The 25,016-nt window shown below is 35.9% G+C and overlaps 2 protein-coding genes across 13 annotated transcripts; one reads left to right on the top strand and one right to left on the bottom strand.

Annotated features, from left to right (window-relative positions):
• On the bottom strand, positions 1-13,190 carry LOC122632994 (angiogenic factor with G patch and FHA domains 1). Of its 8 annotated transcripts, none has more exons than XM_043820392.1 (10): positions 13,059-13,190; positions 12,747-12,945; positions 12,443-12,676; positions 12,200-12,364; positions 11,994-12,069; positions 11,490-11,650; positions 10,951-11,393; positions 10,778-10,877; positions 3,774-3,900; positions 1-259 (listed from the first exon to the last, which is right to left on the bottom strand). In XM_043820392.1, exons 2-10 carry the CDS (start codon positions 12,927-12,929, stop codon positions 174-176), a joined length of 1,575 nt encoding a protein of 524 aa, XP_043676327.1. In that variant the 5' UTR covers positions 12,930-12,945; positions 13,059-13,190; the 3' UTR covers positions 1-173. The 8 variants fall into 8 exon arrangements, 7 of the variants coding, with proteins under 7 accessions (XP_043676327.1, XP_043676307.1, XP_043676318.1 ...); XM_043820372.1 differs by lacking the exon at positions 11,994-12,069 and adding an exon at positions 11,789-11,948 and having other exon boundaries at positions 13,059-13,189; XM_043820425.1 differs by lacking the exons at positions 3,774-3,900; positions 11,994-12,069 and adding exons at positions 6,001-6,063; positions 11,789-11,948 and having other exon boundaries at positions 125-259; positions 13,059-13,189.
• On the top strand, positions 13,184-24,990 carry LOC122632952 (dnaJ homolog subfamily C member 13). 5 transcript variants are annotated; one of them, XM_043820286.1, is made up of 18 exons: positions 13,184-13,294; positions 13,505-13,583; positions 13,935-14,202; positions 14,988-15,833; positions 16,141-16,584; positions 16,720-17,130; positions 17,247-17,812; positions 17,901-18,816; positions 18,899-19,255; positions 19,325-19,516; positions 19,603-20,115; positions 20,243-20,821; positions 20,942-21,371; positions 21,458-21,740; positions 21,842-22,055; positions 22,339-22,524; positions 22,606-22,746; positions 22,837-24,990. In XM_043820286.1, exons 2-18 carry the CDS (start codon positions 13,516-13,518, stop codon positions 23,278-23,280), a joined length of 6,858 nt encoding a protein of 2,285 aa, XP_043676221.1. In that variant the 5' UTR covers positions 13,184-13,294; positions 13,505-13,515; the 3' UTR covers positions 23,281-24,990. The 5 variants fall into 5 exon arrangements, with proteins under 5 accessions (XP_043676221.1, XP_043676245.1, XP_043676235.1 ...); XM_043820310.1 differs by having other exon boundaries at positions 13,199-13,583; positions 16,216-16,584; positions 22,837-23,077; positions 23,168-24,990; XM_043820300.1 differs by having other exon boundaries at positions 13,199-13,583; positions 22,837-23,077; positions 23,168-24,990.
• Positions 24,991-25,016: the final 26 nt, after the last annotated feature.

Here is a 25,016-nt window from a genome sequence, read left to right as displayed (position 1 = left end):
TGCCTTACTTTTGTTATTTATTTACATTAGACGTAACAATATCTTCCTCAGAATCTCGTCAATAAAAATATAAAGAGAATCGTTGAAATGCGATTAGAACATTTTCTCCTAGTGATTACTCCGTAATTTGATTGTAACGTTGTTGAGCCTTTCGCCATCTTGCCTGCTTCTTCTCAACGTTTGAATCCAATTCGACCGTAGGAAAGTCCGATTCGATCGCACCAAAGCCGCTCTTGTTTGGATTGTTTGATATAGCTATCTGGAAAAATAGAAGCAGAACAAGACGATGATAATTTAAAAAAAGGAAAAAGAAAGAAAGAAAAGGAAAGAAAAAAGGGGAAAAAAGACAAATTGGTAGACGTAAAGAGAATGACGATAACGTCGAAAATCCGAGTCGAAGCGAAAGAGAAAAGGAGGGTTGATAAGGAGAGGAGAAGGGAGGAGGAGATGGAGGAGGAGGACGTGGAGGAGGGAGGTAATCTCGTTGGGGAGGAGGTTGGAAGGCGCTAATACGTGCCGGCTGTAAAATAGAATGAAGCTCGGCCCGAGATATCTATGCAAATCCTTTCCTACTTGGACGAGACGTGGCTTCGTCGGTCTTGATAAACTGTCTGGCCGAGTCTGCACGATCAAAGTATTCGTCCGGCTGCGTTTTCGGCCGTCTGTCGCGACCAAATGCAAATCGTATCCAACCTTCCGCGAATTTGACTCGGTAAATTTTTAGTATCGCTAGTTTCCTCGAATCTCCTCGCACGTTTCGTCCTTAATCTTACCTCTCGGAGACCAGCCGAGACTCGAAACGAAGCGCTTTATCGACACAACGAAGAGTTACGAGCTTGAAGTTTTAAATAGATTTCCCGCCTCCGGCGGGATTTATGCTAATTCGAATTAGACGATGGTTCTTTCATTTTCAGACGGTCACGCTTCCGCGGATCATCCTCCGAGGCAGGACGGATCTTATATTTCAGAGTTTGAAGAATTCAGCTCTGGAAGAATCGGGTCTTTTAAAAATCATAGATTAAAAGAGAAAGAGAGAGAGAGAGAGAGAGAAGGTTCGTGTCTCTTTCGGCGAGGATTCTTATCGTCGAGAGGGAACCGCTTCCAGATTTTAACCGGCTCTACGGTGGAACCCGGGTACATTCTCTCTTCAGCCAGTATTTGGGCCAAGTGTTCTCCCTCGTCTGGGCTGTAAATGAGGCCCTATTCCACCGGCGCCGTCACTTGACTTACTTGGCTAAAAGGAAAGAGAAAAAGAAACGCCTAGTAGAGAAGAGCGCATCGTGGAAAATGAGAGAAATTATGGGTGGTACGCCTGCTGCTGCTCCTCCTCCTCCTCCTCCTCCACCTTTTCCACCTCCACCTCCTCCATCTCCAACAGCAGCCACCAAAAAAGCTCAGTCGAGAAAGATTTCGAGTACGTCGAGCACGTCACTCGTACAATGCCCTAGGATTAGAATTTTCTAAGCGAGTAACTCGTTATTTCGTTGGTAAATGCAGCAGCTTTCTTTCCTCGGTCAATCCTTTAAACGTCGTCGAAAAGCGAGATACCCCGAGGCCAAAACTTTGCTATTTCGTCCGCAAACTCATTCGCATCTCGTAAGTAATTGTATGAATAGTTAATTAAAAATGTTAGCTTCGGTAGACTAGGATAAAGATTCGGGGAACGGTGGAGAGCGATTTAAAAAAATTTCATTTCGGAGTAAGATACCCTGCCAGTTTTAAGCCGACAAAAACTCTCTCGACCGTATTTGGGACAAGTACTGTACCCGTCTGGCTTGAAAATGAGGCCCTGTCTACTGCCGCCGCCATCACTTGACTTACTTGGATAAAAGAGAAAAAGGGACGGAAATAGCAAAACGGAGGTAGGCGGAAATGGAAAAGAAGGGAAGTGGAAAGGAACGACGGCGAATGAACTCGTCGCTTTGATCGAGAAAACGAGGGAAGTTGAAAGAAGTTAACTGCGACTGTTCTCAAGAAAATCGTCATTGCAAAGAATTAACGCATCCAATTTATTCGTCCAACCGTGTTCGAGAGGACGAGAATTTAGCGAAAGAGGGGAGAGAGAGGCAGAGACAGAAGGATAGAGATAGACAGAGAGAAAGAGAGAGAGAAAAGACGGCCAATGCGGAAAACCACTTGTTCCTTGGCAGATAGCTTCGTGTCAAGGAACGGCGTAGAGCAGACCGACGTCGACACTGACGCCAAAACCGCCAACGACAACTCAACGACGATGATACATCCATCTGGATCGTCTAGACCACTTATATGCTATAACACATCATTGTCGCGGCCGCTCGTTATAATCTATGCCGTGACACAGTCGGCGCTCGGTCGAATCACGACGAGAAAACGGACCAGACTCGTTCTATTTGAGACGAGACGAGTTTCCTGCGAAAACATAATCCATGTTTCGAATAGAATTACGTTGAAACTTTAATACCTCGTCGCTCGTCGTCTAAAAAGCTGACGAAGGAGATTAAAATATAGGAGACTAAAATGTTCCGTCTCGGCGGAGTCACGCTAACGAGGTACATCCTAGCTTATATATTTACGTGGATAAGAGCGAGAGGATAAGAAAGTTTATCGATTTTAATAATAATAAAAATGTATGATCTCCCTTGAACCAAAGACACAATGATGTTTTCTTTTGGAACGATAGAACCGAGAACGTCTGGGTTACGTCGATCGATCGATAAATGCAAGAATTGCAAGAGAACGACTAGAGGTAGAAGAGTATCGAGGGAGAGAGAGAGAGGGAGGGGGGAATAGAAAGAGACGACGAAACCGTCGTCGTTTCAAACTTTCATACGAAACGGCGAGCGACGTTAACCGTCTGCGAGCGAAACTATTCTCGTTCCTTCCAGGTGTCGCGACCCAGATCTCTCTACGATCTTACCGCAAAATAAGTTTTATCCGAGTACGCTTTCAAAGTTCGGATCCATCTTCTAAGAAAATAGGCAAATAGGGCAAAACGTTTGGATGGGAGGCAATGCACCGTGACGATTACCGATTAACGCCCGCCAACCGGCAGTCGCCAGCTACGAGCACGGCGCGACGTCTAACACTCGACGTCTACTCCACTAGCATCGTTTAACTTTGGACGAGCTCTTGATGCGTGCGCGTATTCGAATGCGTACGCTCATTCGTCGCCTCCGTCAATTCATCGCTCTATCTATTTGTCGTCGACCTTGATGACGTTCTTCCTTCCTTTTTATACTTTCTTTAAAGAAACCTTAACAACTTGTGTCGTACATTTGTCCAACTTCCTCTTCTTTTTTTCAAGAGACGTATGAGAGAAAAAAGATCAGATATCCCTTTTGAATTAGAGTTTGTTATCCGGAAAGAAGCTAGGAAATGTCTAGAACGAAAAGGACACGAACGCGAAAGCGTGGTCATCTTTGATGCAGGACGTGCGGAAAAGGAAATTCCTGGATCGGGAAAGCAGACTCTCCCCTTCTCTCTCTCTCTCTCTCTCTCTCGCTCAGTTTCATTTGTTCTCCGATAGACATTGGGGCTTGGACAGACAAAACGGTGCCGGCAGACGTACAATAACATATTGGGAATTCGCAGGTTCTCCTTCCGGAGGAAGAAGAAGAAGAGGAGGAGGAGGAGGAGGAGGAGGAGGAAGAGGACGGTGGTAGTGTGCCAGACGGTCTGTGCCAGTTCGAAAGTTTGTCCCGGTTTGCCCGTCTGGCATTACCGGAGACGGGGGTGTAAGAGGTGGTAGCACGTGTACACCACTACTGCGGTCGTAGTAGTCGTTGTCGTCGCACCTTGACAGGTTGAATGTGGGCTTCCATGCGCGGAGACAGCATATTGGGTTCGAAACTTTGCTCGTTTACAACGCCGCCGGTGTGTCCGCCGTCGCCTCCGGTCGCTACCAAGAGCCGTCGTAGCTCTCTGAAATAAACGTCACAGACTTCTCTTTGCTTCTACTCTCTCTCTCTCTTTCTCTCTCTCTCTTTCTCTCTCGGCATTTCCACCGGCAACTCCAATTCAACGTTCCGTTTTCTATCCCTTACGTCGTGTCTCATCTCTTCAGGACAGGTTTTCACCCTATGAGTTCAGCCAAAAAGTTCGATTCTCTGAACGGAAGCTTCCTGGCTTTTTTCGAAACGAGGAAAAATAATAACAGTTATCTATCCATCTGAAAAAGATTTATTCGATAGAGGAATGTAAGGAGGGAAGAAGTAAGACAGTAGACGAAGCTACTATCGAGAGATCTTCGCGAGATTAACGCGAACCAACGGCGAGACTGGAGTATATCTCGAAGAGAAGGAGAAAAGGGATCTTCTGCTCGTTTAGTGGAGTCGTCGTGTTTGCAGAGAATTAATTAGTGTTTGGTTGTCTATAGAGTGTAGAGAGTCCGTAGACTAAACTAGACATATACATGTATAGGTAGCATGCGGCGCGATCGTCTGCGCGCAGACGAGGCTCCAAGAGAGAATAGACACAGGGAACATGCGGTATGGAAGATCGAGTAAAGGGAGAGAGGACAAGGGAATACACAGAGAGAGAGAAAGAGAGAAACAGAGAGAGAATGTATATGAGAGAGATGAAGACAGACAGGTACAGGAGGCATAGACGTATCGGAGACGTCAGGGGAGCGTTCCATATACTTCCTGAGGAGAGCACGCGTGTTACCACCGTGCTCGTGCGATAATCCTGTGATGGATGTCCCTAGATGCTCGTCGGTGAAGCCTCGAGCGTCCTGCGCGCGCTAACGTCGATCCACTCGCGTCGCGTTGATGTGTGTACGTTGTTGCATGCGTGTTTACCCAGACGGAAGCCGTCTGGCGGTGATAGGCCAACCTAGATGACGTATTGTACTCGCCGTGTCTATTCGTTCGTAGCCGCTTCATCGGGATAGCTAAAACTCGAGAATCCGTGCGTCAGTCCGAACGGAAACCTCCTGTGGCCGCGTCACGGCGTACCATACCAATCGAAGAGGACTCGAACGATACGAAAAATCCGCGCAACGATAGAATGCTCCATCCTACGACGGGAACTCCTCGACTTGACTTTGACCGCACGATACCTCTTGTCATTTTTCGTCCCGTCGCATCCTCTTTATTTCTCTTTTCCGCGGTCGCATCTCCACCTACGTTAAAATCCAGTTGCCCGAAGCGGAATAACGTCGAGTAGCTAGCTATCTATATACGGCACGTATATATACATATAGATATATACCTTAAGATTCACTTTTACGAGCTTAAAACGTACCGAACTATCTACTGAATTTTTGAAGAATCCTCTTATTATCAAAAAGTCCGACTAAAAACGTAAGCTTCCGATTTTTAAGATTATCAACCTTATTCCTTTTGATTGGCTCTTACGAGGATCAAACGAGGGATTACTGTCGTTATATTCTAAACCCCTAGGATATACATAAATGGACGCTGGGGGATTCTAACGAGCAAATCAAAGAAATAAAAGATCCTCTTCGGGGATAGCGAAGAAGACAGGGTTAACGCATATTCGATTATCTATATATCGGCGGATCGTTTAATTAGTTTGGCCTGTCTCGACGTACGTTCGACCACAGTCGGTGCGTCATGTACTGCTGGCGCGTTGTAATTAATAGATATCTCTCTCTCTCTCTCTCATACTAGCCTTACCACCCGTCCTATTCCCTCTCTCATTGTACATATTTGTGTGTCGGGTCCGGGCGATTGTTCGCGCAACGTGCGCTATGCGGAACGTGTACGCACACCTCGTCTAGACCGATCGACCGGCTTGCTCCTACTCCTGGATCGTATATTCCTAGTTAGCTAACGTTATGTGTAGCCGATGGTACACGTACGGGGCGGCGGACGAACATACGAACATACGAACATACAAACATACGAACAGACGAATGAACGAACGAACGAACGAACGAATGAACGAACGAACGAACGAACGAACGAACGAGCAGACGGACGAACAGACGGATGGATGGACGGACGGATAGACGGACGTTAAACCGAGACGCGGTTATGCGCGCACGTGTGCACTTACCCTCGTGTATGCACAACATTATGCGTCCGCGTTCTGTCTGACCACCTTCTCCGACCATCGAACCTATGCATCACACCATCGTTAATTTTCTACCATCTCTTTATTTCTTTATCTCTTCTATCCCCTTCCTCAGCCAAACCTTCCTCCCTCCCTCCCTCCACAAATCGAAAGAATAGATATTTCGTCGCTTTTTGTCGACCTTATGCATTTATCTCGGTATTAAACGATAAGAGGATGAATAAACATTTTCACCACGGCGTTATTTATCGCGATTAATATCTCTCTAAAAGGAAAATTGATCCGGTGAAGTCCGGTTATAATCTAGCTAATCTAACGAATCTACCCTTAACATGTTGTTTGATAAATGTCAATATGTTTGACATGTCTCTTTCTCTGTTTATCTCTCTCTCTCTCTCTCTCTCTTTTTAAAGAACACGATCGTCAACAGTTTCTTTCGACCTACGAACTTTAACCTCTATCCTAAAGATTAAAATAATCGTTCGAAATGATTATTAAATATTTTACTGACAGTTTCCTATTATCAATATTTTTATTCGAATCATTCTTTCCTCTCTCTCTCTCTCTCCGTCACTCTCTCTCTCTCTCTCTCTCTCTCTCTCTCTGTCTCTCTTTGTCTTCGAAACGGAAGATTGAAATAAGGATAACGAAAGGGAGAGAAATGACACGGTAATCTTGTATCCACGTTTAGTCAGCGGATCGTCGTCTAGACGTTAGAGACGCTCGTGTTGGATTTATTTGTGACTGTGGATTCCCACCTGTTGCCTCCCGCACCCCTTTAGAATAGCTTGACTACGACGACCTCTCTCTCTCTCTCTCTCTCTCTCTCCTTCTTCATTAAATACCAACATTCTCTTACATTCTTCCCTTCCATACACCGTACCATTCTATCTATCTATTATTGCAAAAAAATCAAATTAGACCTACCCCAGACTAAAACGATCTCCGAAAAATACGATAACGATAATTTATCGTTCGACATTATTTATATAGAAATAATCTTTTAACTATAAAAAAAAAAAAAAAAAAAAAATACTTCGCGTATCATCTCTTGTTCAAATTTTTAAACAGCGATCTCAATTTTTCGTGCGAGCATAGCGAATTTTAAAAGAAGACAATGGCTCGCCTCAGGCGAGGAAAGAGAAACGGAGAGATGCTGGAGAGAAAGGTAGAAAGGAGATGGATCTTCCTCTAGTATCCTTACGTATTCGTAACTATACTCGAGGTCCTCTTCTCTTTCTTTCTCTTTTTCTTTTGCAGCATTACATAATATCGAGACGACCTTGCGTTTCGTTATACCGCCCGCGGCAGGGCTTTCCATGGATGCATAGTCTTTGACTTCCGTCGCGTCCTTCAGACCCTTCCTCTTTCCTGCCCTTCCGGAACTCTTTTGCCTCTTCTCCTTCTTTCTTTATTTCTTTCTTTCTACCTATCTATCTGTTTATCTATCTATCTATCTATCTATCTATCTATCTATCTATCTATCTATCTATCTATCTTTTTTCTTTCTTTCTTTCTTTCTTTCTTGCTTGCTTGCTTGCTTGCTTGCTTGCTTGCTCTCGCCGGAAGAAAGGGAAGAACGTCCAATGGAAGGTGAGAAGGACCGAAGAAGAAGGCAATGCTGGATATGCCAGCAACAGGTTCGACCGAGAAATAAAGTCGCCTTGTCAAGATCCACTCTTCTCCTCCTCTATTCCTTCTTCTTTTTCATTCTTACCAATCCTTACGCCCCTTTTATTATCATCTTTCCTACACAAATGTACTCTTACTAAATCGTAACGTCGTTAATTCCATTTCGATATATTCGCAATAATTTCGTGATATTTTCAAAGAACGGACCGTCAAAAAAAAAAAAAAAAAAAAAAAAAAAAGAAATGACTTATTCATATTATTTCTTCTATATCGAATTAAATAATTTTCCATTGATTTTATCGAATAGAAACACAAATTGAAAAGATACGATTTCTAATGAAACATGATCTTTTATATATAATCGAAAGAAGAAATTGTTGCTGTTAGAAGATTAATTTGTAATATAAAAAGAAGAAAGAAAAACGATCTTTCGAAAGACTGAATCCTTTTTTTAAAACGAGGGTTAGCTATTCGAGAGATAGAGGAGAAAGAAAAAACAAATTTTATGGAAGCACCAAGGAACGGATTCATTGTTTTCGTTGAAATACTTTAGATTATTTACAGCGTCATTAATCAAGCACCTCTTCCAAGACTCAAGCTGTAAAATGCCGAAGCAATATAGAAGTGGATGTAAATCGTAAAAAAGGGTGCTATCGAAGATAGAAACGACGCTTTCAACATCCTATCGGATACGCACCTGAATGTCCATAAAATGAAATTGTTGTAGTTAACGAATGCAGTCCCAGAATCGACTATACAATTCGTCGCGAAAAAAACATTCATTCTAGTTCGAATACGGTTCAAGCATTAAAATATTTTTTAAATATTAAGAATATTTTTGGTATCGTCATTTGATTGTTTAATATTTAATACTTAAATACATATTCGTATATCGAAGATACGTTCGACGTTAGTACGTATAATAATGAATAAATAAATAAATAAAATGAACCTTCTTCTTTAATGCATTAAATCTATCGTTTATTTTTTTATTAACTTTAATTCATATTAAATGTTTAATTATCAAAGAAAACATGAATTTAACCAATGACATTTAATATAATTAAATAAACGATTAAAGAAGTTTTCCTATTCTAATACAATTTCTTTTTCTTCAAAGTATCGTTCACTACAAGGTAGACCATAAAAAAATTTGTTGTTCGATCGAAGCACTCAAATAAATGAACCCGTCAAGGAGATATCGACGAAAGCGTTGCCCTTTTCCGTAAGGGCGATCTCTTCTCCCTTTTCACGATTTTATACTTTATCACGTCCTCGCGGTTTACTAGCAATCGTTATTCCTCGGCTTTACAATGTCCGCTTTACGGTTTTCCCGAAGGAAAAACGAACCCTTTCCAAGGATATCTTCACCTCTGTCTCTTTCCAGAGTTTCTTCCTACATTTTCCGTTTACGATGTAGGTCAGAATCGTGCGAAATGCACTTGCGGATTCGTTTTCGTCGTTCTCGATAAAGAAAGTGCAGCTATTTGCTTCGAAAAGAATGTAAAAAAACCGATGTAAAAGAAAATGCTTCTTCGTCTAATCTGTTATTTAGAAAAATAAAAAGAAAAAGAAGAAATTAAAGGTCACGATTAAAGTCGTTCTCGCAAAAGGACGAAAAATTAAATAAAAACTTACTCGATCGATTAAATTTCTATTCCTTTCTTCGTCATTCCTACTTTATTCTTATTTATTCTTTTTTCTTTTTTTTTTTTTTGCTCATTCATTCCAAAGTACAACGCACCTCGTCAAACTCTCGATCTCGCGAGTGAACGACGAAAAAGAAAAGAATGCGACGACGAGGCGACAAGCTAAAAATACATTCTCTCATTTATATGCCCGACCTACTGTGTTGTACATCTTCGATCGTCTTAAGGATCCGCCGAGTTTTACGAGCAAATAAGAGGACAAAAAAGGGGAGGAAGAGAGGAAGAGACAGAAAGAGAAAGAGAAAGAGAAAGATAGATAGAAAGAGAGAGAGAGAGAGAGAGAAAGGAAAAGAGAGACAGCCGGTACTTCCAATAGTCGTCTCACAATGACAAAAGTTTTCGTACATTGTTAAAAAAAAAAAAAAACAAAAAAAAATCGGATCGGAGAAACATTCGAGATACGAAGAAAGAAAGAAACGAGGAAGAAGAATAACAAAATTAGGTTCGCGATCACGAAGTGCAAAAGAGAAGAGAGAGAAGAAATCCTTTAATCCACGTTCGTCCCATCGAGCAGCTAAATTCTACAGACGAAGAGCGAGCGAGCGAATGAGACAGAGAGAGGGTGGGAGGGAGGAAGAGAAAGAGAGAGAGAGAGAGAGAGAAAGAGATGGTCGGGGTGCAATAGAGCATACGATGCGTCTAGACAAAATAATGATTTGGATTTCAATACATTTGCATTCATTTCCACCGAGTCCCTCTCAACACTGCCGTTCGTCCCTTCGACATCAGGCACTTGCTTTCTCTCTCTATCTCTTTCTCATCTTAAAGAGAGTAGTGTGTGTGTGTGTATGTGTGTGTGTATGGGATAATTCTCTTTCCTCTTCTACCCTCTCTTTCCTATAACTATTCTATACATTTCACAGGAGTTACGCTCGTTATCATACGAATGCTCTGCTCGTACGGTCTGAACTCGTTTTGCTGCCGTCGTCATCATCGTCGTCGTCGTCGTCGTCGTCGTCGTCGTCGTCCTCGTCCTTGTAGTTATCCTAGTCGGACGAAGAAGAAAAAAGAGAGAAAGAGAGAGGGAGGGAGAAAGAGAGAAAGAGAAAGAGAGAGAGAGAGAGAGAGAGAGAGAACAAATATATAGTCTAGATTGAATCTAATTTACAAAATTAAAGAAGGAATATGACCGAACGAGTTGTTTTTGTCTTGAAAAAATAGGTCGTGTTTGAATTGTGGATTTTGCATCGTTAAATTTCTACGATTAACGATCGAGCATATTAAAGTGTGTTTATTTTCTACACACTGACCTAATTCTTTACTGTCTATCTACTACGTTCTATAGAAATAAGAGTACAATTTTGTAGCATTAAATAAAAGAAATGTTGATAGTTATCATTCATCTTTTGTATCTTTCGATTATTTTCTCTTACGCTTCGTTCATATTGTAAATTTATGTACAAAATAAAAGTACTCACCGGTTCGGTTCTACCATCGCCATCCTTTCCTAGAGAACGACCTTCGGACCATCCCATTTTAGATAGTAATTTAAATCCTCGATTATCTTTTGTTATCGATCTGTAAGATAAATACGCGAATAAGAATTATATTAACTTACGCTTTGATGTAATATTTAATAATCTTCACTCACGTATCGATCGAACTTTGTTCTGTCTTGGCATGATGATTTGAAGAACCAACACACTGTCTACGAGCTTGAGCTCTATCCCGATAACCACTTGCCAATTGACTGGCAGAAGCAACGTTATCTTTTTCTACGCCGAATTTTGTCTTTAACCTTCTCAGTTCTTGTTTATGAAGATTCCTTCTGGAGAATACATTCTCTTCTGTGTTTACATTGTGCTGTACCAATCCCGGCTCACAATGACCGCAAGTTTCATTCCCGTTATGTATATGACACAACAATTTTGTACCGCCCACTTGAATGATCGAACCATGTATTATCTCGTACGATTCGGATTCTTGTTTAGCTACAGATAATCTTTTTCCATTTAAATATGTACCATTCCTCGAACCTGAATCTACTATCCAATAAGAATTTGTTGTCTCGTTGTAGAGGAATCGTGCGTGATGCTAAAATCGTTATCGTTCGTCAAATATTATGTAATCGTGTATTCACTATCCGATATGACGTCAAAGATACTATCTACAATCTCTCTTATTACATACCTTACTGACATTTATATCTGGTATTATGACAGAATGATCTCCTTCTTTACCCATTGAACCACCGGTGTATGCTACAAGGAAAAGTGAGCCAACTTTTAATTTTGGAAGGTTTGTTTCTTTCACTATTATTCTCATACATGGTGGATATGTTTTTGCAATATCTAAAACAAAAATAGATTTACATTTCTTTAATATATATCATTTTTGAGAACAGAATTAATATTATCTGTAACTAAATAAATATATTTAGATACAATATGAAATCTGTTGAAATAAAAATGAAAAAATTATCTTTGGACCTTGTTCCTCCTCATTCTCAGTCTCACTATTTGTGGACAATTCTGGTGTAACGTTATAAGAGCTCTGTTCGCTATCGCTGTCCGAGCATTCACCCTCTTCGGGCTCATCTTCTTTTAAGCTCTCTCCATCTTGAGCGAGTTTGCGTTTTTTCACCGTATCCTACAAGAGAGATATGTGTGCATATTAAAAGCATAAGATAATTACCTAGGGCATGACGTCTGTATCTTTCAATTTTTATATTTGAAAGTCCACTTATTAACTCATTTATCTCATCCAAAACCTGAAACCAAATAAAAGTCAAATATACACAATGTCAAATATGTACAAATATATACACCTTTTACATTTTTATGAATTTTAAGGTTTTGTATTCTTATATCCTTATCTTTATCCTTAAACTTTTTATTAACCTTGTTTGCCTTTTTGCCATCTGATGTTTTTTCCTTTTTAGTTTCTTGGGAATGTGCAATATTGTTGACAACTGTGTGCGCATGGCTGTGGAACTTATATGTTTTACTGCTTTCGTCGTAATAATAATACGTTCCATTATTCCCATCATAATAAAGTCCTTGTTTCTATAAAATATATTTAATATTACATTGTTTTCAATATAATTCATAATTAATAATTTTATATGAAAAATAGTAATTTACAGCATCATAATAATATCCTGTATTATAATCATAATATAATCCTGATGTTTCCTCATATACAAAACCAGTTTGCAATAATGCAGATTCTGCTACTTGTTTTACTTGTTCGATTAAACTATTTGATTTTTTATTGTTACTTAGATCCCAATTTTGTATTAGATATTTATTTTCACATTCTAAAGGATCTGTTTGAGTACCATACTCTATGAAACTTTTATTCCTCGTTCGATTTTTCTATAAATATAATATTCACATAAGATAACTATTTGAAGAGATTAATTTTAGATACAATTGTTATGAATACCTGTTCTTGTAATTTATTACGTAATTTTCTTATCTTTTTACGTTGCCACTTAATATGCTCACGCATTTTACGTATAAGTTGTAATGCATGCGGTAAAGATTGCAATTCTTCATCTAGATTTTCTCCAAAATCAGATTTAATTTCTCCTTCATCACTTTCACTTTGTATACCATGCTCTGTCATTTTTTCGTTTTATTCACTGAAATAAGAAATAGATATATAAACAAAGTTTTGTAGAATTATAATTACACGAGTATACGAATGATATTATTTATTTCTTGATAAAAAACATTAAGAAGAACATTCACAAACCCGTATAAAATTAAATAGAATTATAACAATAAATTTTTTCAGAATCAAACGCAATTTAGTCACGCACTTAACCTGATTAATAACGAATCTGGACAAATCTTAAAGGCACATATGTAGTGACATCTGGAAACAGCTGTTTGTTAACACCCCTGATTCAACATGGCTGCTCCCAGGCCAACGGAAGTCTTCAAAATGACATTTGTTTGTTGAAACGCAAGAGAACGCGTTAAGATTTCGTTAGTTCACGCAGTTAAATTATTATCGATATTCGCAAAAGTTGAATTGACATTTCGTTTTACATATCCGTATTCTAATATAAAGACTCACACACGATTTTTTCTATTCGTTTTGCGAATGTTCCCTAACACTACTTGGCAGATGCAAGTATTGTGCAGTGTTTTGTTATTAAAATATTATTTAAAACTGTATCTTTGTTGCGTCTTCAGGACATGAGACAATGATGCCACTAAAGGATAACCAGGATGTTGCATGCTTTCTGGTCACCAAACACTCATGGAAAGGGAAGTAAGTCTATGTACTTTGTTATGTTAGATTAATTTTCTATTACCTTCTAAAGATTTTTTCATTATTCTCTCTTTTTTTAGTAAAATTATACGATACTATATAAAAATGATTTTCTAATCCATTTGACAAAGTTTTATTGACACATGTATTTTTTTATATAAACCATTATTGTTAGATAAGAAAGATAATAAAACTCTCTTGCAATGTTAACTATATTATAAATATATTTAGATATATTTAAATGATATGATAATATTTAATTGATAAAATTATAAGTCAAATCTTTGAAAGTTTAACATTTTTTTTTTAGAAATATATAAATATATATATACTCTATGGAATATATTATAGGTACAAACGTATTTTTTCTATTGGATCCATGGGTATTACAACATATAATCCTGGGACCTTAGAGGTCACTAATAAATGGGAATACTCTGAATTTATTAGTGTACAACCTACAAATAAACATCAGTTGGGTTCCTGTGAATTCAGCATAACTATGCGGAAAGAACGTAAAGTTGATACAATGAAATTTAGTTCAGAACATAGAGCACATTTGTTAACAGAAGCACTTAAATATAGAGGTCAGTTTGCAGAGAAATCAAAAGAAATTTTGGTGAGTTATTAGTTTTAACGTTCTCCTATATTGAAATTCTGCATTAAATTTCAATGATATATTTGTTATCATATTAGCCATATGGTCATGATATATCTATGCATGGGATAGTATTATGTTCTATCTGTTCTTTATCATTGTAAATATATACATAAGCGTGCGTGTGTGTGTGCGCGTGCGTATGCGTGTGTACACCTGAGTCTCTTTTTACATGATATTTTTTTTGCATGATTCGTATTTATATGATTTTCTGAACATGTTTTATTCGCACGTTTTATTTACTTTTACCCGATTGCAACAACATATATTAATTACATATAAAAAACATATATTAATTAGTTCATAAAAATGTCATGGAAGCTGTATTATTTTAAAAAAGATATTGGTTTTCATTTTTCTCAACAGATGAACTTTCTTTTTACTTGTTTATTAAACAAAATGTTTTTAATGAATCCACTTCTATATTTTAAATGGTTTCTTGTATAGTTTGCATTAATTTAACACAAATTCTATATTTCTTGTTTTAGAAAACTTTTTTTAACATGATTTTTTTTTGCACATACACCATCATGTAAAAAGAGATACAAGTGTGTGTGTGTGTGTGTGTGTGTATAATTTCTTTTATGTAGCAACTTTTAAAAACCTATTGATTGTCGTTAAGTTAGAATATAATATGTTTTATATAGCGAAATAAAAGATTTTTTAATTACATGTTACGATAAATAAATATTACAACTGAGTATTATTAATCTTACTAAGTAGTAAGATATTTTTCTTATTTATAGAAATATCAAGCTTATAAACGCCATTGGTCTGATACAAATTTACCAATAGTATTGGAAGTAACTCCATACAGTCTTGATCAGTTGGATCCTACAACGAACATGCTACTTTCCAGTTATTGTTATAAGGACTTTGAAGGCATCGCTACGATGAAAGACTTTCCTAATGGATTTGCGATTGTTTGCGGTGGATTTGGACGTTTACATCTTTTTTCATCTGATAAGATGGAAGAAATAAAAAAGAAGCTATTGGAATCTGCAATAAATAATTTAGGAATCAGTATAAAAGTTTTAAAGGAACCAATAGAAACAAAAGATTTTGTTGCACAAAGATTAGGCAAATTCAGTAATGATGAGCATATAACAAGCGGATCAGAATTTACTGTTCATAAAATTTCACCTAGATATAAAGGACTACAAAAAAGAACACTTTGTCTTTCTGATACTTGCTTATTGGAAAGGGACCCACAGACGTATAATATTTGTACTCTTAGGCCACTATCAGACATTTTTGCCCTTATTCGTGATAATGAAAATCCACAATTGTTTACGATACAATATTTAAATGGACAAACAAGAAGTTACACTGCAACGGACAGAGATTCCCTATTAGCTTCATTACTTGATGGTGTAAGAGCATCTGGAAATAGAGATGCTCATGTAAGAATGCATCCAATTGCAAGAGGAAAAAGACTAGGACCTTTTAATTTGCCCGTTGATGAAGAAGTAGAAATATCTCATATTAAATTCTTACAACAACCACCAGGAGGACGTACTTTTGCAGAAATTTTGGAAAGGTTTAATGCCAATATACCGTATAGTGGTCTCAATTATTCAATAACTCAAGATGTAAGAGAAAATTCATATTGATAATTATATTTAAAATATTTCTCAGTAAACAGTTTGTCTTAATATTTAAACTAACAATATAGGCCTACAGTACATTGAAGCGGTTACAATTGATCAAGACGGAAATATCTCGGGACCTATGCCTGTATTTATAATGACACAAGTACTAAATATTTCGTAATGAGAAACGACTATTACTAGAAACATGAATATCTTTATGACATCATTAAAAAGATTCAACTGAGGTATTTCTGTCTGATATCATACGTAGAAAACATGCAAACTGAGATTTTTTCCCTTTGTTCAGGACGGTACACCGCTTGAATGGACTGTACCAAGCTTACAGCTTCAACTGTACAGTGTGATGAATAACTACTTACAGGGACTTTTTACTGAGAATAAAGAGAAAATTATACTTGCTGCCTTAAGCACCTTAGTACATAAAGAGCTAGAAGGGAATGACGAGATCGAAGCACAATTTCATGCTATACGAAGATTAGTAGCAAGTAAAGTTGGATTCACTGCATTCACTTCTTTTCCTGGATTTAGAGAAGCTATTGGTACTAGAGTTGTAAAGGCATTAAAGAGAGAAGATTGCGGTGTTACACAGGCTGCTATAGATTGTATATGTGCGCTTATGCAACCAATGCATGATGATTGTGACCTAAGGCAAGAACAATTAAACAAAAGCAGTCTTCTTAGTAGTAACAAATTTTTAGAAAGTTTACTTGAAATGTGGATTAATCATATTGTAAGTATTTCAATATACATACATACATACATACATACATGCATACATATATATGTATATACATATATATTCTTGTATCTTTTCTGGTCTTAAAATACAAAGAAGAACTTCAAGTATATACTTTGAACATTTCAGAATCATGGCACTGGTGCTTTAGTAGTTTCTGCCATGCTTGATCTATTAACTTTTGCATTATGTGTACCATATAGTGAAACTACGGACGGCAAACATTTTGACAACCTTTTAGAAATGGTTGCAGCAAGGGGTAGATCTCTTTTCAAATTATTTCAACATCCGTCACTGGCTATTGTTAAAGGAGCTGGTTTGATAATGAGAGCAATTATAGAAGAGGGTGCACCTGAGGTGGCTGCAAAAATGCAAGAATTAGCTCTTGCTGAAGGAGCTTTACCAAGGCATCTTTTATATAGTCTCTTTACTATTGGCAATGATAATAGACTTCTGACACATAGACAACTATGTAGACATTTAGTAGGATTATGGGTGACAGGACATCCTACAGCTATGGGATTATTAAAACGAATTATGGTAAAAATATCATTCTTTTATGGTTAAAGAAATTAAAAAACTTTCAAGTATTCTTCATTTACATCCAATCTATATTGTTCACAAAACTTATATTGTTTATACATTATCTTCTGTAGCCCGTCGGTTTGCTAAATTATTTAGACTCCAACGAAAAAGTTCCTGATTCATTTCTCGAAGAAGAAAGATTAAATAATCGTGATAATTTAAAAATAGCAATAGACCATGCATCGAAGAATAAAAAAAGTCAGCAGTGGATTATGATCGAACGTCAAATGCGATTAGTAGAGAAACATGTGGAGCATGCTCTTCAACACTGGGGTGCACGCGTTGGTATAGAAAGACGAGAAAAAATCAAAGAACGTCCAATAGTTTTAAGAAAACGCAGAGAAAGAATTAAGTCTGAAGCAAACTGGAAATTGTTTTATTACAAATTCAATCAAGATCATTCGTTACCTAATTTAATATGGAATCATAAGACAAGAGAAGAATTAAGAACTGCTCTCGACCATGAGATACGTGCATTTACCTCGGATAAAGAATTAGCAGGTGGAACCTTAATTGCATGGAATTACAGAGAATTCGAAGTGCAATATCAGTGCCTATCAGATGAAGTCAAAATTGGAGATTATTACTTGAGGCTGCTATTAGAAAGAGATAGCCCAGAGAGTCCGATTCGAAAATCGTAAGTAAATAAGTATGCGACAGTGTTCGAATGTATTTAAAGTGTAAGATAATAAAATCTTAACTCTTCTTTTTTTTTTTTCATATAGATATGAATTTTTTAATGATTTATACCATAGATTCTTGTTAACAACAAAAGTCGAAATGAAGTGCCTTTGCTTGCAAGCAATGACTATAGTGTATGGACGATATTACGAAGATATTGGACCATTCTCAGACACAAAATATATAGTAGGAATGTTGGATCGGTGTACCGATAGAATGGAGCGTGATCGATTAGTTATGTTCATAAAGAAACTCATTCTACACAGAAGAAACGTTAAAGAGATAATGGATCAGAACGGTGTACGAGCGCTTGTAGATCTTTTAACATTAGCACATTTACATACTTCTCGTGCTGTGGTACCCACGCAAACTAATGTCATAGAAGCAGGTCCACAACAAGAGAGGATAATGGAAAAAGAATGGTATTATAACGATAGCGATACGCGTAAGGGTCCTATAAGTCTAAAGGATTTGAAAAGTTTATATACGACAAATAAGATAACTTATAAAACAAAGGTTTGGGCACAAGGATTGGATGGATGGAGAATGATATCTCAAGTACCACAATTGAAATGGACTTTAGTTGCAAGAGGAATTCCAGTAATCAATGAAAGTGAATTAGCAACTTTGATTTTAAATATCTTAATTAAAATGTGCGAATACTTTCCAAGTAGAGACGCGGATGATGCTGTTATTAGACCATTACCACGTGTCAAACGTCTCTTGTCGGATCTTCAATGTTTGCCACATATTGTACAACTCTTACTGACCTTCGATCCCGTATTGGTCGAAAGAGTCGCTACATTATTGTGTGAAATAATGCGTGACAATGCAGATGTCTCCAAAATTTATCTCACCGGTGTCTTTTACTTTATATTGATGTACACTGGTTCCAATGTTCTACCTATAGCAAGATTTTTACAATTGACACACACCAAACAGGCTTTTAGAAGCGATGATGTATGTCTGACGTTCCATAATAATATTATTTCGTACGATTACTTTTTTAAATATAAATTTGCATCGTAATTGATATTTCCAGAACATATCTTCCGACATTATGCAACGAAGCATTCTTGGTCAACTTTTACCCGATGCCATGGTGAGCTATTTAGAGAATCATGGTGCAGAGAAATTTGCACAAATATTTCTAGGTGATTTTGATACTCCGGAAGCAATTTGGAATGCCGAAATGAGAAGAATGCTTATAGAAAAGATAGCCGCACATATTGCCGATTTTACCCCGAAATTAAGAAGCCATACCATGGCCAAATATCAATATATCGCTATACCTGCTGTGAGGTATCCACAATTAGAAAATGAATTATTTTGTCAAATATTTTATCTTCGGCATTTGTGCGATACTGTCAAATTTCCGCAATGGCCTATACCTGAACCTGTAAGTCGAAGTTAGAGATCTTTTTATATTTCATCGTGATACGTATACTATTTGTTACTACTGACACAGGTGCAATTATTAAAAGACGTATTGAATGCATGGAAAAAAGAGGTAGAAAAGAAACCACCTTTAATGACAGTCGATGAGGCTTACAAAGTATTAGGTTTGCCTGTTGGAGAACAACACAATGAAGCAAATGTTAGAAAATCATATTACAAATTAGCTCAAATGTATCATCCTGATAAAAATCCTCAAGGCAGAGTAAGTACTGAGTTAACATCAATAAGGATAGCTTCTAGAGCAATCAAAGTCGTACGATATAAAATATATATTGCTTTTTATTTTAGGATAAATTTGAGGCAGTTAATCAGGCATACGAATTTTTATGTAGTCGCAGCTGTTGGACTACCGACGGTCCGAATCCTGATAATATAGTACTTATTTTGAGAACACAAAGTATTCTTTTTCATAGATATGCAGAAGAACTTAGGCCATATAAATATGCTGGTTATCCACAGTTAATTAAGACGATCAAATTAGAATCGGATGATGAACGTTTATTTTCAAAGTCTGCACCATTGTTGGCTGCTGCTAGTGAACTTGCATATCATACGGTTCATTGCTCCGCTTTAAACGCGGAAGAATTACGAAGAGAAGACGGTTTAGAGGTTTTACTTAATGCTTATACTCGATGTGTTTCGGTTTTGAACAAATCAAGTAAATCTAACGATATCGCGGTACAAGTATGTATGCACATTACCAAATGTTTCGCTGTTGCTGGATCATTTAGTGGATGCAGAGATAAAATTATAGAGTTACCACAATTGGTTAAAGATTTGTGCAGAATATTACATTTCAGAGTAAGTACTTTGATAAATTCTACATTTTATAACATTTATTATGATACAGCTTATAAAATAGTTTTAACATAGTAGACTTTAATGATTATAAAATGTGATCTAACATCGTGCCGAATATTTTTCACAGCATTTGACAAAGTTATGTTCGGTTGCTACCGAATGTGTTTCATCGCTTGCTACAGATAGCATTCTACAAATGGAATTATTTAAATCTGATGCTTTGTGGCATCTGTTGCTGTTTATGTTTAATTATGATTATACGTTAGAAGAAGGTGGCGTCGAAAGAACTCAAGATGAGAATAGACAAGAAGTTGCTAATAATTTGGCAAAATTAGCTGTTAAGGCTTGTGCCAGACTAGGTGGTTACATGACGAAAGAAAACAAAACACCTAATAATTCTATCATAGTAAATGCTTTAGAAAAACTTTTAACGCCTTATCTTGCTCGTCAGCTTAGCAAAGATAAACCTGAAGAAATATTAAAGACATTAAATTCTAATTGTTCAAACCCATATTTAATTTGGGACAATGGGACTAGAGCAGAGTTAAACGAGTATCTAGAAGTTAAGCGATTAGAGAGATTGAATGGTAACGAAAATTTCGAACATGATTTCGGTAATTTTAAGTACAGTGCTCATGCTGGAGAATTAATTATTGGTGAAATATTTGTTAAAGTATATAATGAACAACCAGTTTTTCCTATAGAGGTAAAATTAATCATACAATTTTTATATACTATCTTTTTATTCCGAGTTTTTATTATAAGTTCTCTTACCATATTCTTTTTTATTGTATTATTCTTATTATAAGTTTTTAATATTTTTCAGGATCCAAAAAGCTTTACAATCAATTTGCTCGAGTTTCTGTCCAAATCATCGGATTATTTAGCTCCCCTTGGAAATGTTACTTTAGGCAAGGAATATAAAGAGAAATTGGAACACGTTGTAATGGCTCTAGAAGCATTAAGAAACGTAATTAAAAATAATCCTGGTATAGAACTACAGTGTATGGGCCATTTTAAGCTATTATTTGGATTAGTTAATTGTAACAATTGCAAATTGGTGCAAAAAAGTGCGCTTGAAGTAATCAGTAACGTAACTAAAAATCAAGAATGTGTTAGTGATATCGCAGCGAACGAAGTTATAGTACATTTACTATTATGCTTGCATAGTCTAAAAGAGTATCAACTTCTTGCATTGGAAACTTTATATGCACTGATGAGTTCAACGAAGATAGTGAAAGATGCACTGGACAAAGGTTGGTGTAAATATATTGAAAGAATATGTAAAAAAAAAAAAAAAAAAAAAAAATGGAGATAATTCTGTGATAATTAATATTTTTAGGAGCTGTTGTTTATGTCCTTGATTTATTCTGCAATTCAAGTAATATTCAGGTACGAGAAACAGCGGCTGAATTGCTCGCCAAAATGTCTTCAGATAAATTGGCTGGGCCAAAGGTGAAAATAGAGCTATCTAAATTTTTACCCAGGTTATTTAGTGAAGCTATTCGTGATTCACCTAAGCAATGTGTGCACATGTTTGAAACGAAACACGAAAATCCAGAATTAATTTGGGACGATGAATCTAAAGGACGAGTTTCAAGAATTATTGCTGAATTAAAAGATGAGTGAGTATGTTCTATACAATTAAATTAATACGGATTATTAAAAATACTATATATTGTTTTACATTATTACATACAAATATACATAATAATTTTTTGTACAGATATTTCGCATTGCAAAGACGCAATCCTAACGAGAAATTGAATGTACCAGAGGCTCAAAAGAATATTGATATCGCTACAAATGAACCTATAGTAGGCGGCGTATACCTCAGATTATTTATAGCTAGTCCTGCATGGGCTCTTAGAAAGCCTAAAGAATTTTTAAATGAACTTATGGACACTATTCTAACACTTATGTCGAAAGAAAAGACTGACGTAAGAGTTACAAACTAATTAGCCGAAAATATCAAGTCATCTTATCTTATATATTAGAGCTGGTGGATTGTGAAAGTGATCTGAGTCATTTGAGATATTGAGACATATTTTGTCACGCGCTAGCTATTCTTGATATTTTAAAATTATATAAAAGAATTATTCTTTTCAAATAATTCCAACTCAAATATTCAAATATCTCAAGACGAAAATATTATATGACTTAGATCAGTTTCATAACCACCAGATCATATACGAGTGTATTTACAATAATATATTTTTTCAGCCGGAGATGTTAGAGCTTACAACACAAGCTTTGGTGTGTTTATTACAAGTGCAACCGATATTAGCAGATCAGGTACCATCGTTAGGTCATATACCACGACTATGTAAGCAAATGGCTATACAAAACAATCAACCTTCCGTATACAAAACAGCAATATTAATATTACACCAATTAGCTACCAGCGAGGTGAATTAATTTAATGTTAAAATATAACGTTTCTAATTATAATTACCGTATTATTATATTTCTTTTCTTTTCGATTTTTAGATTTGTATATCATCTATTTGTCAAACAGAGTGTATAAGTCCATTAAAACATGCTATGCAATCCAGACGGGATATGATAGCAATAGCATGCGAGACTTTAAATAGATTATTTTCAACGAATGAGGATAGACTTATTAAACAGGTACGTTACATTGTAAAACATAGACATTAATATATACTTTGTAATTAAATAAAAGAATTAAAGTACAGTATACGTTTGAATTGTATTTAGGCACTGGAAGCTGAAATGGTGCCATATCTCTTAAATATATTGGAAGGACGGTTAGATGTTATCGATAATCCAGCTACAACAAAAGCGCAAATAGTAAAAGCTTTGAAAGCAATGACAAAAAGTTTACTTTTAGGTGAAAAAGTTATCGCTATACTAGAAAGATCTAGTGTCTGGGCAGAATACAAAGATCAACGACATGATTTATTTATATCCAACGCCACTAACTCAGGCTATTTAACAGGTATGACAAGATTTTCAAATCGGTATTTATGTTTAAATTTAAATATAAATATCGTGAATAGAAAAATATATCTTTTCGATTATTCATCAGCTGGAACACCAGTATCCGCTGGTTATCTAACGGCAGGACCCAGTACGACACTTACCACAGGTCCACCACCAGTTGACAAGGAAGATAGTTTAATTAGAAACGATAGCATCTGATATAGGTAGCATCGAAAGTCGTACAAAAGGCAGTGAAATTGTCGATGATAAAATTCCTGTCGGTCTATCTTACCGATATAGAGAGACTACGTTGTCTGTGATTTCTGACTTTTCAAAGAAAGGAATATATTAATTAAATAATATTCGGTTAGAGCTACTTTTCTTATCATTAATATTTTATAAGAGCACGTCATTTCTTTGTTCTATAAGAATTAAAAGTAATGTATTATTATAATTTACCTAGTTATTTTTCTGAAAAAATCATTTATTTGGTCAAACTATGCCAATCCATATATAAAAATTCGTTCGTTATCAAACGTTTCCTCGAGATAACTTTCATGTCGTACTTGATAGTCATATAATATGATTTATGTTTATTATAAGCGAATGTATACTTATTAATGATCGCAAGATATGATCTTGTACGAAATATTCATTAATAGTATTTCTCAGATAATCGCATATCTATAACTGGAAATATTATTGATGAATAAGATTGCAAATATGTATGAAAAAAACTTTGGCCTGTCCATTCTTTGAAATTATCACTATGCATTTTTAATTATTCGCAGTAAAATCAAAATAAAAAAAAAAAGTAATAATAAAAAATTTAAAAAAAATAACATAATCATTTGTAATACAACAATTTCCTCTGTGATACCATTCTTACAATAAAAGAAAGATTGCAATTCACAGATTATGAAAGTACATTTAACAAGTAATAACATCTCAATAATACGGAAAACCACATGCATATTCATAAATTTTTGTATTTTTACTTTTTTTTTCAGCATTGATGCAATTATAAACTTAATTATTAGAATGTATGATTTATGTTCATAGAAGGATTTATAAAACTATCTAATTTACAGCTATCAAATATTAAGATAACTTGTACATGATTAATATTTATTTTTATGGCCACTATCACTATAAACTACCGTCACCATTATTTGTATTATATAAAATATAATATTTCTATTGGTCTTTCTTCAACGATTTTTTACGATATAGCCGCAGTTTAAGTATTACGAAGTATTCTCGTTAATTGTTAAATGTCATTGTTTGGATATCAGTATAAATTTATGGAACATTGAACAAAGTCCATGAAAAAAAAAGCCTGAGTATAAACGAGAACACTGCTGTCCATACTTCTTTGATACGTCATAATGTATAATTTTTTGTTTGACACAAATTTTTTTCTTTTTCTATCGATATAAAAAAATGTACATTTTTAGCTGTATATCGTAGAACTTATAAAGATAATCATTGCATCGTAAAGATATCCCATAAAGCCTAACGATTAAAAAAATTTTCCAATTAAGTTGTACATAGTTTTAAGGAAGGACAAAAAAGATTCGTACGGGATTATTGTAACTATTGTTCACGGATAAGATGTGCTTCTCTCAGTCATGTTACGAAATTTTTTCACGCGTTGAATGCGAACAGAAAAACATCTTAACATTTGAGAGATTTGGAGTTATATAAACTTTTTATATTATCCTCCAAATATAACTCCAACTGTGCGTACAAAAAAAGAGGGATATCTTCTATTGGTGATAAGATCTGTCCGATGGATCGAGTTCCATATTAAGACACGATCTCTGTTTCATATCAATTATTAGTATATTGTAATAAAGCGATATATTAAAAAAAAAAAAACATGTCCAAAATATTTGTCTGTACTTTAAAAGGTATCATCAAAAAACACATGTTACTTCTTCATTTGTCATCTA

This window comes from Vespula pensylvanica, chromosome 1, assembly GCF_014466175.1.
Source record: "Vespula pensylvanica isolate Volc-1 chromosome 1, ASM1446617v1, whole genome shotgun sequence".
NCBI classification, from domain to species: Eukaryota; Metazoa; Arthropoda; class Insecta; order Hymenoptera; family Vespidae; genus Vespula; species Vespula pensylvanica.
This window is presented reverse-complemented; position numbering and strand designations above follow the sequence as displayed.